The 12971-nt window shown below is 36.2% G+C and overlaps 1 protein-coding gene across 2 annotated transcripts in view; it reads left to right on the top strand.

Annotated features, from left to right (window-relative positions):
- Nucleotides 1–11521, top strand: part of LOC108744516 (homeobox protein abdominal-B-like) — a 38590-nt gene extending 27069 nt beyond the window's left edge. The window contains exons 1-3 of one of the 2 annotated variants that reach the window (XM_025973150.1): nt 934–992; nt 8345–9157; nt 10346–11521. In XM_025973150.1, the coding sequence (XP_025828935.1) occupies nt 8386–9157; nt 10346–10752 (1179 nt within the window). In that variant the 5' untranslated portion in view covers nt 934–992; nt 8345–8385 and the 3' untranslated portion in view covers nt 10753–11521. Of the gene's footprint in view, nt 1–933; nt 993–8344; nt 9158–10345 lie in introns of those variants that run through there. The other variant, XM_025973151.1, reaches the window with a different exon arrangement.
- The last annotated feature ends 1450 nt before the right edge of the window (nt 11522–12971 follow it).

Below are 12971 nucleotides of genomic sequence, written 5' to 3'. Positions count from 1 at the left end.
TTATTGAAAATGTTTCATCGAGAATACACCGTTGAAAGTTTAAAGTGTATTTATTAGTTTATAAAATGTAAGGCATGGGTATTTACCGTAGGTACTTAATTGTAATTTGCAAATGGGCTCGAGGAATGTTAGGTGGTTTGAAGAGGTGCGAGTAGTCTTAATCACAGAAAAAATCTGCAATTATAATAACAAATTCACTGTAGATATACAACTGTAGGTACCGGTATATTAAGGATAAGTATTATATATAAAAATAAAATAATTAGAGAACTTCGATGTAAAAAACGTTGCACGTAAATTATAGCAAAGAAACAAGAAGACCATTAATTTCAACGCCGTTCAGGTGGTAGTTGCTCAAATTCTTTGGGATCTTGCAGGTCTACTGTACTAGATTTGTGCCTTATCTGATTTTTGTCGATTAGTTTGTCTATGTCGATGATTTCTTCGGAATTTAATATGTCCGTAATACTATCATCAATAATTTTATTTGAAACCTGAAAATCCCTATATCGGCATGGCCCTCATTAGCCACATGATGCCCGCGCGCTACATGGGGCATGCCGCCTGTAAATTCTAGTCAGGTACCTTTACCTCAAGAGGTTGTTATTGATTATATGTAGGTATACTCATACTGTAAGAGAGTATCTAACAATATTCTAATAATTTAGCATTTAAGGTGTTGTTTTTATTTATTGCGTCTATCTGGACACAAACCTGCCGAATTTACATTTTATCTTTGAGGATTACGAAACATTTCCGGCCGAATTTACCACTATAATTAACAAAAACCCATCAACTCGGCCAAATTTATAATCGCCATCGATTTACTGTATCCAATTTACAGTATGATTTTCTACAATGATATAATTTATTTGTTTTCTCAATTCACTAAGTACTATATGATAAACATTAATTAAGATGGATGTGCTTTCTGTTTGCTTACAGACTCTCGAGAGTTTTTCCGGGACCCGCTTTTCCAGGATTCCATCAAGGTGAGATTTCATTTTCGTTTCAGATTTCTATCTTTTCTAAAGTAGTCTTTAATAATTGAAATGACGAGACGTCCACTGGCCATTAAGCAAATAAACATGGAAATAAGTTTATTTGCATTAAAATTTTTTAGCGGCGCAAAATTTTCAATTTACCCACCACTTTAAAAATTGTTAGTCATTTTTATATATCTATATTTCTGTGATAATTTGAAATGCTATATAGATAAATAAACCCGAATTGAATGAAGTCAATGGTAACGCAATAAATATCAGAAATATTCTTCTTTTGTATAAAATATTTTACGTTAACATTTCAACATTTTTCAGTAATATGTTTGTTTTGTCCAACTTTAACAATAACATAGCATCTCTATAACGCTAATAACTTATTTATTGGACAACTTCTAAAAAATATCTGCAAATAATTCTTAAATCACTTTATAACACGTTTTTAGTTATCATCAAATTCATTTTTATGTATAAATTTTTCAAAACTGAATGATGCATATATTAAATTAAAAATACCAATTTCACCAATTAGGTTGGATATTCAATACAACTGCTGACTAAGAAATAGTCACACCAAACAAATAAAATAAGTTTCATTAAAATAAATTGACTATTGTTTAGTATTCAATAGAAAAAAACATACAAAACTAAAGAAAACAATGAGGAAAGTTGACGATTGTCAGAGTGCCATAAAATGTAGTTAACATTGTATTATTTGGTAGGAATACGCAAAGGTACTTGTCGAATACCAACTCACGTAGGTATTGGCGGTTCCAAGTTCTACTAAAACACTTTCCCTTACCTTATGTTTTCTTTAATTTATTTTAATGTCCGTCTTAGTGTAGATAAGTAGATACAAGTAGAGGTAAATTAAGGACAAAATTAATACTTATTACGCGTTATTGATTTAGTAATTACCCTTGTGGCTTCCATTGCAATTGTTCTTTTTGTTTCCCTTTTACTTAAAGATGCACTTATTTTTGTCTATTTTTTTATAATCTAAAATGGTTTGACGTTTTTAACATCTCCATAGACCTAGTAATAAAAGGTAAACCTATCCTAAGCTAAGATTTATTTTGCTTATAAATCTTTACTAAAAAACTCTAAAATTTCTTTCTTTCCGCTTTCTCTTTGAAAGAACTAACCCCTTGTATCCAAAAATCCTTTTTCGGAGGAAAATGTATCGAGTTTTCCTTAATGCCCTCGTTGTTATTCGTCTTGGTCTCAACGTATAGCAAACGCCCATCACGTTCCGCCGTGATCCCATAAGGGATTCGGTATCAAGGTGCGCGTTATGGAATATTTGTATTCAGTCCGGTGAGCGTTCATTTCCATAGAACGAGGCCCGGAACCGCCCGGAATTGCCCGCCGCCGTAGCGCCGGATTGCGCGTCACACTCGAGACCGTCCAATATGCAGTTAGTGCCGTACGATCGGACGCTCGAAACACCAGGGTGGAGTGAGGGTGGGTTGTGGGTGGCGGTGGCAGAGACGGAAATGTAACGAGGACGATGGCGGGCGCGGCTGCGAGGGGACGACAATCGACGCGTGATGCGCTCTTTTCTAGATGAGCTGACGTAAAGGTCGTTTTGTTCAAATTGAGAGCCACCCGGAAATTAACAAACCGGAAAAAGGGTTGTAGACATTCTCGGAACTGTATTTCAATAAGGATAAAGCTGCAAAAGCTGACTCTTAGTTGATCTATTTCAGATTTATGTAAATAGCATTTATTTATAATAAAATATAATGCTTGTAGTTAATATTAAAATAGTCGTAAAGTAAACTCCGAACCTTTATCATCTAACAGTAGAGGAAATCAAAATGAATCATAATTATTTTATTAACCTGCTAAAAAATGAAATGTTATATCTATAAGATGGTCTTACAATAAAAGGCTTTCTAATCTTATTAATTCAATAAGAATCTAATGTGTGTCTCTCTTAAAATGACTTTGAAGAGACTTATTAGCTTCTTTGGTCGAATGACTGACACATGCATTCATATAAGGAGGGCGGTCTAAACATTATTTAGGGACAATGTTCATCATCATCATCATCATCATCATCATTAGGTCGTCAGTTCTAAGACTGGTTGGATACGCACCTACACTCCTTCCTATCCTGAGCTAATCTTCGTATGACAATATTAAGGGACAATGATTGTTATTGTGTCTATATTTACATCTTCGAAAACACAGTTGAAAGAGCTTTCAAATTATTTTGATCTTCATAGATACAAATTGTTAACAGAATAATAAAAACATGCTTACTTTGAATGGTACTGTAATAGGTAATTCCAGCTGGGTGTAGGCAAAAACGGTCACTTAGTGGCAGTTTTTAAGATATACAGACTATAGAAGGTGTAACAGAATATAATGTAATCGACATCAATTAAACAATTTCGTAATGATTCGCAGATGTCATTCACTTTGACGTGTAGATTTCTGGGTTTGCTTATCATCCACAGTTTCGTCTTCGGACTCAAGGAACCCTTGTGAGTAAAATAATTCACGTGATAAACAGCAAAAGTCGAGAAACAGACAAATAAATGATTTTTATTTAAGAACTTAATGTTTACACACGGTAACAAATTTGGTACGTGGCATAGTCTCACATGTGTAGTCACACCATTAGAAATTATTGTTATTTTAGTGGATTGTGCCGTTTGGGATGTAAAACAAACAGTGCATTATAAAGAAAGAACATAAGAAAAACTATTTATTACGAAAAAATTAAAATAAAAAGAAAGGTGTGTACAAGTTAGCAATCAGAAACAGACTAATTCAATGAATCTTTGTTGCAGTAAAAGCCGTCTGGCGCCTTGAAACAATAGCATAACATATCGACAGCGTTGTATTTCTTAGATATAACTCTAACAGAAGTACGATATACGTATCCAGCCTCTTATCTTACAGATCCGTACCTACTTTTCAGTGCATAAATAAGGGTAACTGCTATTAGCACTACTGAGTGTTTATTTTCCGGAAAAGTCTCATTAGTAAGTAGCGGCTAATTTCCCAAAAGGTAAATTTATATATTTTTGAATGTAGACTCTTACTACTTATAGTATGAACAGATTGAACTCTTATTTACGCGTTCAAAAATCTATGTCGGTAATACTCAAGGAGCTAGTAGATCATCAAGAGCAGACACGCATTCATGTTGTCATGAAAAAAAGATACAGGAACGTAAAAGTAATGACGTCAATTTTAAGTGTTAAGGAAGCCAGATAACCCAGGAAACAAAGAATATATAGAACAGAATTAAGTGGCTTCTAATAAAAAAAATTACTTTAGTCCTCGCGCTCATTTAGTTTTAAAATTCAAAAAAAAAAGTTTGAAACTGATTTTCTCTATCGATTTGAATCATGAACGGTGGGTGCTAAGGAAACAAAAATTTTAGAAGCATTTGAGACGCTGTCGTGTTATATGAGGTTATTATCTGTAGGTAAATATCAAGATTTAAAAGTTTAGAAATGAGAAGGTATTAGAAAGAGTAGATGAACGAGGTCGTTATGGAAGTCAATAACAAAAGGTGAGATAGGTCGGTAGGACACATTCTTACACTTGAAGGGCTAATTAGAAATATATAAAATGAAGCAGAAACAGGAGTTTAGAAAGACAGAGGTAAATCTAGGTCATATTACTCTTTCCGAATAGTTAAAAATGTTTTTCAAGAAATTGGCTGAGGTTAGAAAGAAGTGAACCAGTCTTTGGTATCTGATGATCATGAAGACGATGGTGATGATGGTGATGATGATGATACTAAGAACTCTACATTATGCACATCACTAAATGTTCAAACAGAAAGCTTTTATTCTTTGAGGTGATTTTAGCTTTCATTAGTTTATATTTTTTACAGTTTCTATANTAAGTGTTAAGGAAGCCAGATAACCCAGGAAACAATGAATATATAGAACAGAATTAAGTGGCTTCTAATAAAAAAAATTTACTTTAGTACTCACGCTCATTTAGTTTTAAAATTCAAAAAAAAAAAGTTTGAAAGTTCCTCTATCGATTTGAATCATGAACGGTGGGTGCTAAGGAAACAAAAATCTTAGAAGCATTTGAGACGCTGTCGTATTATATGAGGTTATTATCTATAAATATCAAGATAGAAAAGCTTAAAAATGAGAAGGTATTAGAAAGAGTAGATGAACGAGGTCGTTATGGAAGTCAATAACAAAAGGTGAGATAGGTTGGTAGGACACATTCTTACACTTGAAAGGGCTGATTAGAAATATATAAAATGAAGCAGAAACAGGAGTTTAGAGAGACAGAGGTAAACCTAGGTCATATTACTCTTCCCGAATAGTTACAAATGTTTTTCAAGAAATTGGCTGAAATTAGAAAGAAGTGAACCAATCTTTGGTATCTTATGATCATGAAGACGATGGTGATGATGATGATACTAAGAACTCTACATTATGCACATCATTAAATGTTCAAACAAAAAGCTTTTATTCCTTGAGGTGATTTTAGCTTTCATTAGTTTATATTTTTTACAGTTTCTATAACGCTTCACAGATACAAAAGCCTCATCGTCATAAAGTCATCAGTCCCAAGACTGGTTGGACACGCATCTCCACTCCTTCCTATCCTAAGCTAATCTTCGCATTTACCTAAAACTAGAACATCCCACATCCTGTACTATTTGCGAACAGTAATCTAATCTATGTCTTCCTCTACTCCTCTTTACTCCTATTTCTGCCTTTAATATGTCTTTGACTACTAGCGCTTCATGCCTTAGCAGGTGTCCTATCAACCTATCTTACATATTTCTTATTGACTTCCATAGTCCTTTGTTCACCCAATATTCACCTAGATATCTGCTGTTGTCAGACCCCTTTTATTTCTATTTCGCTTCCCATTTTATTACAAGCTCAATTGTTAATTGAAGGTGTTTGCCTAAACATATAATGTATTTTTTACTTATACAGTCGACTCTCGATAATTCGAAACTCGAGGGGCTCTTAAAATATTACGAATTATTGAGTGTTTGGAATATCAAATGGTTCGAAATTTAATCTTTCTACAACGAAAGAGTAACAATAACTGAAACATAACTAAACAAACCAATTCGTGCGGAAGTGTGTGTCAAACTAATCATAACAAAAGCAAAGGCTCGACGATACGATGATAGAAGTTTGAACTTTCTATCTCTTTCTCTTTGCAACTTTGAATTGTCGTGTGTTTGGCGGCGATGAGTTCGAATTGGCGCGTCGTTTTGTACCCTAGCAATGATTTTTTTCGTTCGAATTACCAAGTGCATAAAAATGTATTGATTTAGTTCGAAATATAAAGAGATTTTGTAGGGAACTCGTGATAACTTTGAATTAAAGAAAGGTTCGAATTATCGCACGTTTGAATTAACGAGAATCGACTGTATGTATTTAAGTATAGTTGTACTGGCAAGCACTTGAATGGTGCAACTCTCATACCGAGAATTGTCGTCACTATAAGAGTAAGTAATCCAGTAGCTCTTCCGGAGATTTTATCATCTTAAAATGACTCGTGGCTTACACCTGAAGTTTACGACGTCTCTCTTCGATTCTTGCAACCAATTTTAACGCTTTAACAAACACATCATCGACCCTTTATTCTTCTCGAACGACAACTGAACAAAACCTTAAAATTTTATTTGCCATTTCGAATGAGCTAGGACACTTTCAAGCAAACAAACATTTACAATGATAGATACACAAATGAGAATTCCAAAGGAGTATCATTTCGCACTGATGACTGGTACAATCAAATACATGATTTCTTTTATTGCTTTTATGAAAAGAAAGTAAAATTGTCTGTGCTTTTATTATTTTGTTATGAAAAATCATTTACCTGTCTACATGAAAGTCGTAACATTGATTCTCATTGTACTATCATGATTCTTCCATTAGAAATTACATTTTGCATTATGTTTTGCCTTGGCTGTACTTATTTTTTTTCGAGAGACAGTTCTGGAAGTTACGTATTTTACTAATGACTAAATTGATAGAAAACTGAACAACAAAAGATCAAGAACGATCATCATGAAACCGTTGAACATGCTTCTCCCATCTAAAAACTGTCATTTAGGATTTACCTATCAAACGTTTGGCAAACACAATTGAATTAGTGATGTTTATTAAGTTATGAATTAGACGTGGTTTCCTTCAAATTGATTGTAATTTTACCTATTAGGCAAACAATCGATTGATTAATTTAAGAAGTAGAAAAGAGTTTCGACAAAAACTATCTTTTTTGTTCTAAAACGTCTGAATTTGATGGTGAACGAGCATCAGTTATAGGTTTTCCTTCGGAAATTTTATAGTCGGAAGTATTTCCGCGTGTTCCATCGCGTTGCATCGTTCTTCCTGCGACTTGCATCAATTTTCCTACTCGGTCTTATCATGCACCGTAAGTCCAAGCGAGCACCGCTAGATCGCACGCACATCGCGTCACGCCGCCGCCTCGCTGCCGCCGACGTCGTACCGCCACCGCCAAGGCAGCCGCGATCGTCGCGGCTTTGACGCGAATTCAGTATGTGACTGAAACTCCGTTGGAGTTCGACGTGTGTGTTGTCAAGCTCTCAGCGTCCCACACGATCGCGCTACGTACTTTTCTTACGTACAAGTCTCCTACTTACGTGGTGTTAAAAAAATTTCCCCATTGGAAGATTTCAAGTCAGCCTTTTTTACACTGTTATACTATGTTTACGTGTAATGGGAGAAAGTTTTAATAACTTCGATTGCAATTTTTTTTTAAAGTTGCATCCTGAAGTTGTAAAGGAAGTGGTGGCGTTTAGTCGGTGGTGACCCCCGGGGTGCTAGCGGTGCCGTTTTCAAGAAGACTCGGTCACCCGGGCACGTCGTAAATTCACGGAAAGTGTCCCGCCGTCAAATCAGAGTTACGAGCGTCAATAAATTAATTTATGAGTCATAAACGGGCTCACTTTACACAATGTGCTTCAATTTGATTTACAACAACAGCAATAAGTAAGTGGGTGGTGGGAAATTTCGTAGTTATTGTTGTTACTGTTGTTTGTTTACACGTGCCAGCGGACGTCTTCGTTGTTTTTCCATCTTTTAGACTTTCGATATAAAGAACATTGAACTCAAAGGTTTGCTTTTGTTTATTTTCATATTATCCGTCATCGTATTCCCTTTGGATTAATATTGTTTGGTGATCTGTTGTGGAATTTATTACCAATCACCTGGACTAATTTGGACGCATCGTTCTGCTGTGTGTTTTTATTTGTCTTTCGATGCTGTGATCCGATTCCGCGATAATCCTCAACATCTCGGACCCGGTGGCGTGCGCCGCGCCAACCCTGTACGACCATGTGCATCCCCCCGGATCCTCCCCAGCCACCGGAGCGGGGTCTTCCACCGGGGTGACTTGGTGGTCGATGATGAACGGCGGCTTATACGAAGAAAGTCCACCACCAGCGCCCCAAGGAGCCGCCACCCCCATAAGCAACAGCGGAATGACGAGTCCGGCGACCGCGACGGCCCCGGCTGCCACCACGTCGGGGACGTCGTCGTCGTCGCCGTCGAGTGTGACCAGCAACAGTGGTTCTGCTGGTGGTCCCCTTCATATCCCCGCAAAAAGGCTAACTACCGGTGGTTATGGCGGCGAATGTGCGGAACCTAGCGTAATCAGACATTCCCACCATGGGCAGCCGTGGAACTATTCTCCATCGGAGAACCACCACGCTGGGGCCACAGCGTTCGAACCCACGGTGGGATTGAATCATCACCAATATGCAAACGCGCCCACATACTATAACCTGGCCACAGATCCAACGGGTGGTCGTGATAGCCGAAAATCAGCCGCGTTATCCTTCTGGTCACCTGCTGCAACAGCCGCTGGTGGTGCCACTCCAGAATATAAGTACTCGAGTGTAGCAGGTGCAGGTGGTCCTGCCACAGATCCAGCTGTGTCTTCCTGCCATCAGAGTTTTTCCACGTCCTCCTGGTGCAATTATTCGCCGTATTCTTCGGCTTCTAGGCACCATGTTGACCATCAGCCTGTTCCTTATTTGACCCCAGCGGATGAACGCAACCGAGTTGCCGCGGCGATGGTCGAGAGCGCGGGTTTTGCTCACGCTCACGATGGCAGTTATGGACTGAGAAACTACGGCCCGGAACCTGTTCCTTCAGCACCTTACCCACCACCAGGTAATAAATTATATAATAGGCAAGGGTTCATTCACTGGTACACGTCGCAAACTGTTTAAAACGCATCTGACACATTATTGCCAATCCTATCGCTACTTACACGCTTTTCTTCTGCTATCCTTTATGCTGCAGTTAAAATTAATACACTGTGTTCCGATATAACTTTACTTCACAAGTAAATGGAATGTAATATAATTTTCTTTTGTGTGTACAATAATTGGTTAAGTCGTTGTGCGTAGGTGCTTATTTAATATTTAAGTTTCTCCTTAAAATATTAATCCAGGTAAATTTACTCAAAGTCACTAGATGGCACTACAGGTATAAACGAGAGAGCAAAAAAATGTGTTCCACATTCTCCAGTTGATTTCGTGATATGTGGGACGCTGTAACAGATGTCTGCTGTTTATAATATCATCTTGATCAGAGCAGAGTTGAACTGACGAAATTGCCAGGTTACTGCTTGACGAAGCAACTAAAACTGGCGCTTGTGAACTGTACGGAAATTAACAAACTGAATATAAACGTGAATACGACATAAAAGAGGTCGTAATTTTAATTAATTCATTCAAAATTCATGTTGGTCTAGGTCAGTTTTACGAATCCAACAAACCGAATGTCGTTTGGTTTTTATGTGTTAATAACTCCCGTGTCTTAACAATGTAATAGGACAATAAAATTTTATGGCTCTTTATTTGTGCAATGAAACAAAATGCCGAGATTCGTTTGTTTACGTATATTTATATTTTGGTTCCTTCTCCGATGCTCTCTCTTACTATCTCACGAGTCCCACAAGCTTTATTCAGAACATTGTTTTTGTGCAATTAATACAAAAGATAATTATTACGTAGAAAGTTATAATGTCGATAATCCAATTACTGAAACGGTTGTCTTGTTTATTGAAATTGTCCTACGTAATAATATGTAATATATTTGTTGACTTTTGTGGAAATGGTAGTTGCAGATAGGTATAACACAAAAAGTCGAAGAAAGTTTTTGAATGAAAATCAAGATTATTTGAAATTAAACAGTTCTTTAATAATCCAAGACAGTTAGAAAACAGTATCAACAGTAAGTAATTCACACCTTATTTTCAACATGCCTTTATCCTTTTTGTTTTTTTTTTTTGCAAATGCAATTAGAATGTTTTGGTTTTTGTAACAGCTATATTCATAGTTTTTGTGTTGACAGGTTCTTTAGGTAGTATGGGTGTAGGTGTTCCATGCGGGGGATCCAACCCTCTCGAATGGACGGGTCAAGTAACAGTACGCAAAAAACGTAAACCGTATTCGAAGTTTCAAACGCTCGAATTAGAAAAAGAGTTCCTGTTCAATGCATACGTTTCCAAACAAAAACGTTGGGAATTGGCGCGAAATCTGAATCTGACGGAACGTCAGGTGAAGATATGGTTCCAAAACAGACGAATGAAGAACAAGAAGAATTCGCAACGACAAGCTACGCAACAGCAAAACAACAACAACGCTACGACCAACAATCAAAATCATCACGGTCACCACGTAGGTCATCATCCTCACGCACCCCATCACGTGGTTAGTCAGCACGTCGCCACAAACGGGACGTTAAAGCATCATCAGTGACCAATGGCGTTTTCTGGGGTTGGATTCGGTCATCAAGGAGTCGGACCTTAATTAATGACTGTAGAGTGTATGTATAAAAAAAGTGCGTAGATATTCTCGTCCAATCCCAGATGTTACTTCGCTGTGCCAAAGTTTGCAAAAAAAAAGAAAAACGATTTTCCAGTGATAGTTTCCTTCATTTTCTCTTTTAATTTAAGGACCTTAAGGTTACTGTTAAATATCATAGGGCACGTGCAAACATTCTAGCTTTCTGACTCGAACGTGATGGATATGTTCGACAATTATTACAAAGTCAGTCATACCATGTTTACGTACTCGAATGGGAAAAAGAAACGAAAAATAGAAGAATTTCATCTTTCTCTGTAAATAATTACACACACAACACATTATAGACATTTTGTTTGTCCTAGGTTCATAAGTTAATAATGTACTCGGTGTCATTCTAGTATATAAAAGAAAAGATGAAAATGCGTGTATAGTAAATTATTTAATTCCAAATGCGACGAGGGAAGGGATGATCGACAGCTTTTATTTATAAAAGTTTCGGATTAGATAATTAGATGCTCAATGCTGCAACTTGTAACGCTACTTAATTAATTAATGTATCATGTCGCTGGCAAATTATTGTAAATATTACAGATTAGGTACCTGTATAAATTTTCTGGCTTGTGTATACGGTTGCGAATTCGCAGGATTCAAGTCTTAGTAAAAACAGGAAAGTTGCGGACAACCTTCAAACGAAACCATTTTTTAAGTATAAATTTCACTTTTCAGTNAGGGAAGGGTAGGACTCGGTTAATATCACGTAATTTTTCTTTTGCATGAAATAGTGTAAAATATTGCGATAAACTGGGTTAAATTAAGTAAATCATGTTTCTCTACTATTCATCATCATAAGGTCGTCAGTCCTGAGACTGGTTGGACACGCACCTCCACTCCTTCCTTTATACAACTGTATGCACAATTGGTAAATATTGAACCAAACAAGATCACATTTGAAAATTCTGTGGTTCGGCATTTATCTGCAGCAATAAACATAATGAAGCAATATTTTCCGGATATGGATAATCGTCAGTCCAGTTCTTGGATATTAAGATCATTTACTACGGATAACATTATTAAAAACGAAGACGTAGCGGCCAAAGTGGAATATCTTGGATTACGCCAGAATACTACTTGCAGAGTAGAATTTCAAAATTATGATCTTAGCATTTTTGGCGAAAAGCTGGTGCCGAATATCCTGCTCTTGCTAATTATTAATTTATAAAAAAAAAAACGATGTTTGTAGAAAAAATTGAATTAAATTGCACCTTTTCTAATAAAGAAATTCAGTTGCTATTATTTTTCTGTCATATGTCACAAAAGTCATCACACTGAAAAATTTGCCGATTATTGAAGTGATTCGCCAAGTAAACGTAGGTGATTCATAACGTCAATCGTACTGTTATTTTATTTTATTTATAGTAATCATTCGCTTCACTGACCGTTAAAGTGCTTTCTTTTCGATTACCATTACCAATGGTGATTTTTTACCATTATTTTTACGTCAATCTACAACTGGCTAGTCATTCCATCGTAGATCGATATTGCGGTTCGATAGGTTTCGTTTGTAAGTTGATGCATCTTTCTGGTCTGCGAAAATGTGATTCCAGGGCGTTTGTTATTGTTACTACTTCCTGTATTGATTTTCGACCTTCGTTGGCATAGACTACTTAGCGAGTAAGCGGAAAAACCTCTCACAAAACCGAATTTAATTGTAGGTAAGTAAAACTATTACTACGTACATCCTCATAGATAGAAAGTACGTGTCATATAGCCAGTAACTAAGAATTTTTTTTTAAATTATATCGTCCGCTGAAATTGACAGTGCAATGTTTCGTACGTTATAGTTACGTGTTAAAAGCTGGTTGTATTATGGCATATCTTTTTTTTTTTTTATATTATGTAAGTGATCTCGAAAATAATTTTAGCATGACCGCAATATGACCCGGAAATTTTGGCATTCGATTGTTATGTTTTCATTAATGTTGATCATTATTAAAAATGTTTTAAACGAGTTATAAATTTGTCATAGGTACGTATATTAATTATATTATTTTTTTATTAAATTAGTAATTTTTTAGCAACCACTTTTTGCATGTTGATACTTAATAGATACAAAATTGAGTACTTATAAAATTGCAATTAACATTTTTTTGTTATACTTAAATTAATATGTA

Source organism: Agrilus planipennis, unplaced genomic scaffold, assembly GCF_000699045.2.
Source record: "Agrilus planipennis isolate EAB-ADULT unplaced genomic scaffold, Apla_2.0 scaffold33, whole genome shotgun sequence".
In the NCBI taxonomy this organism is placed as follows: Eukaryota; Metazoa; Arthropoda; class Insecta; order Coleoptera; family Buprestidae; genus Agrilus; species Agrilus planipennis.
This window is presented reverse-complemented; position numbering and strand designations above follow the sequence as displayed.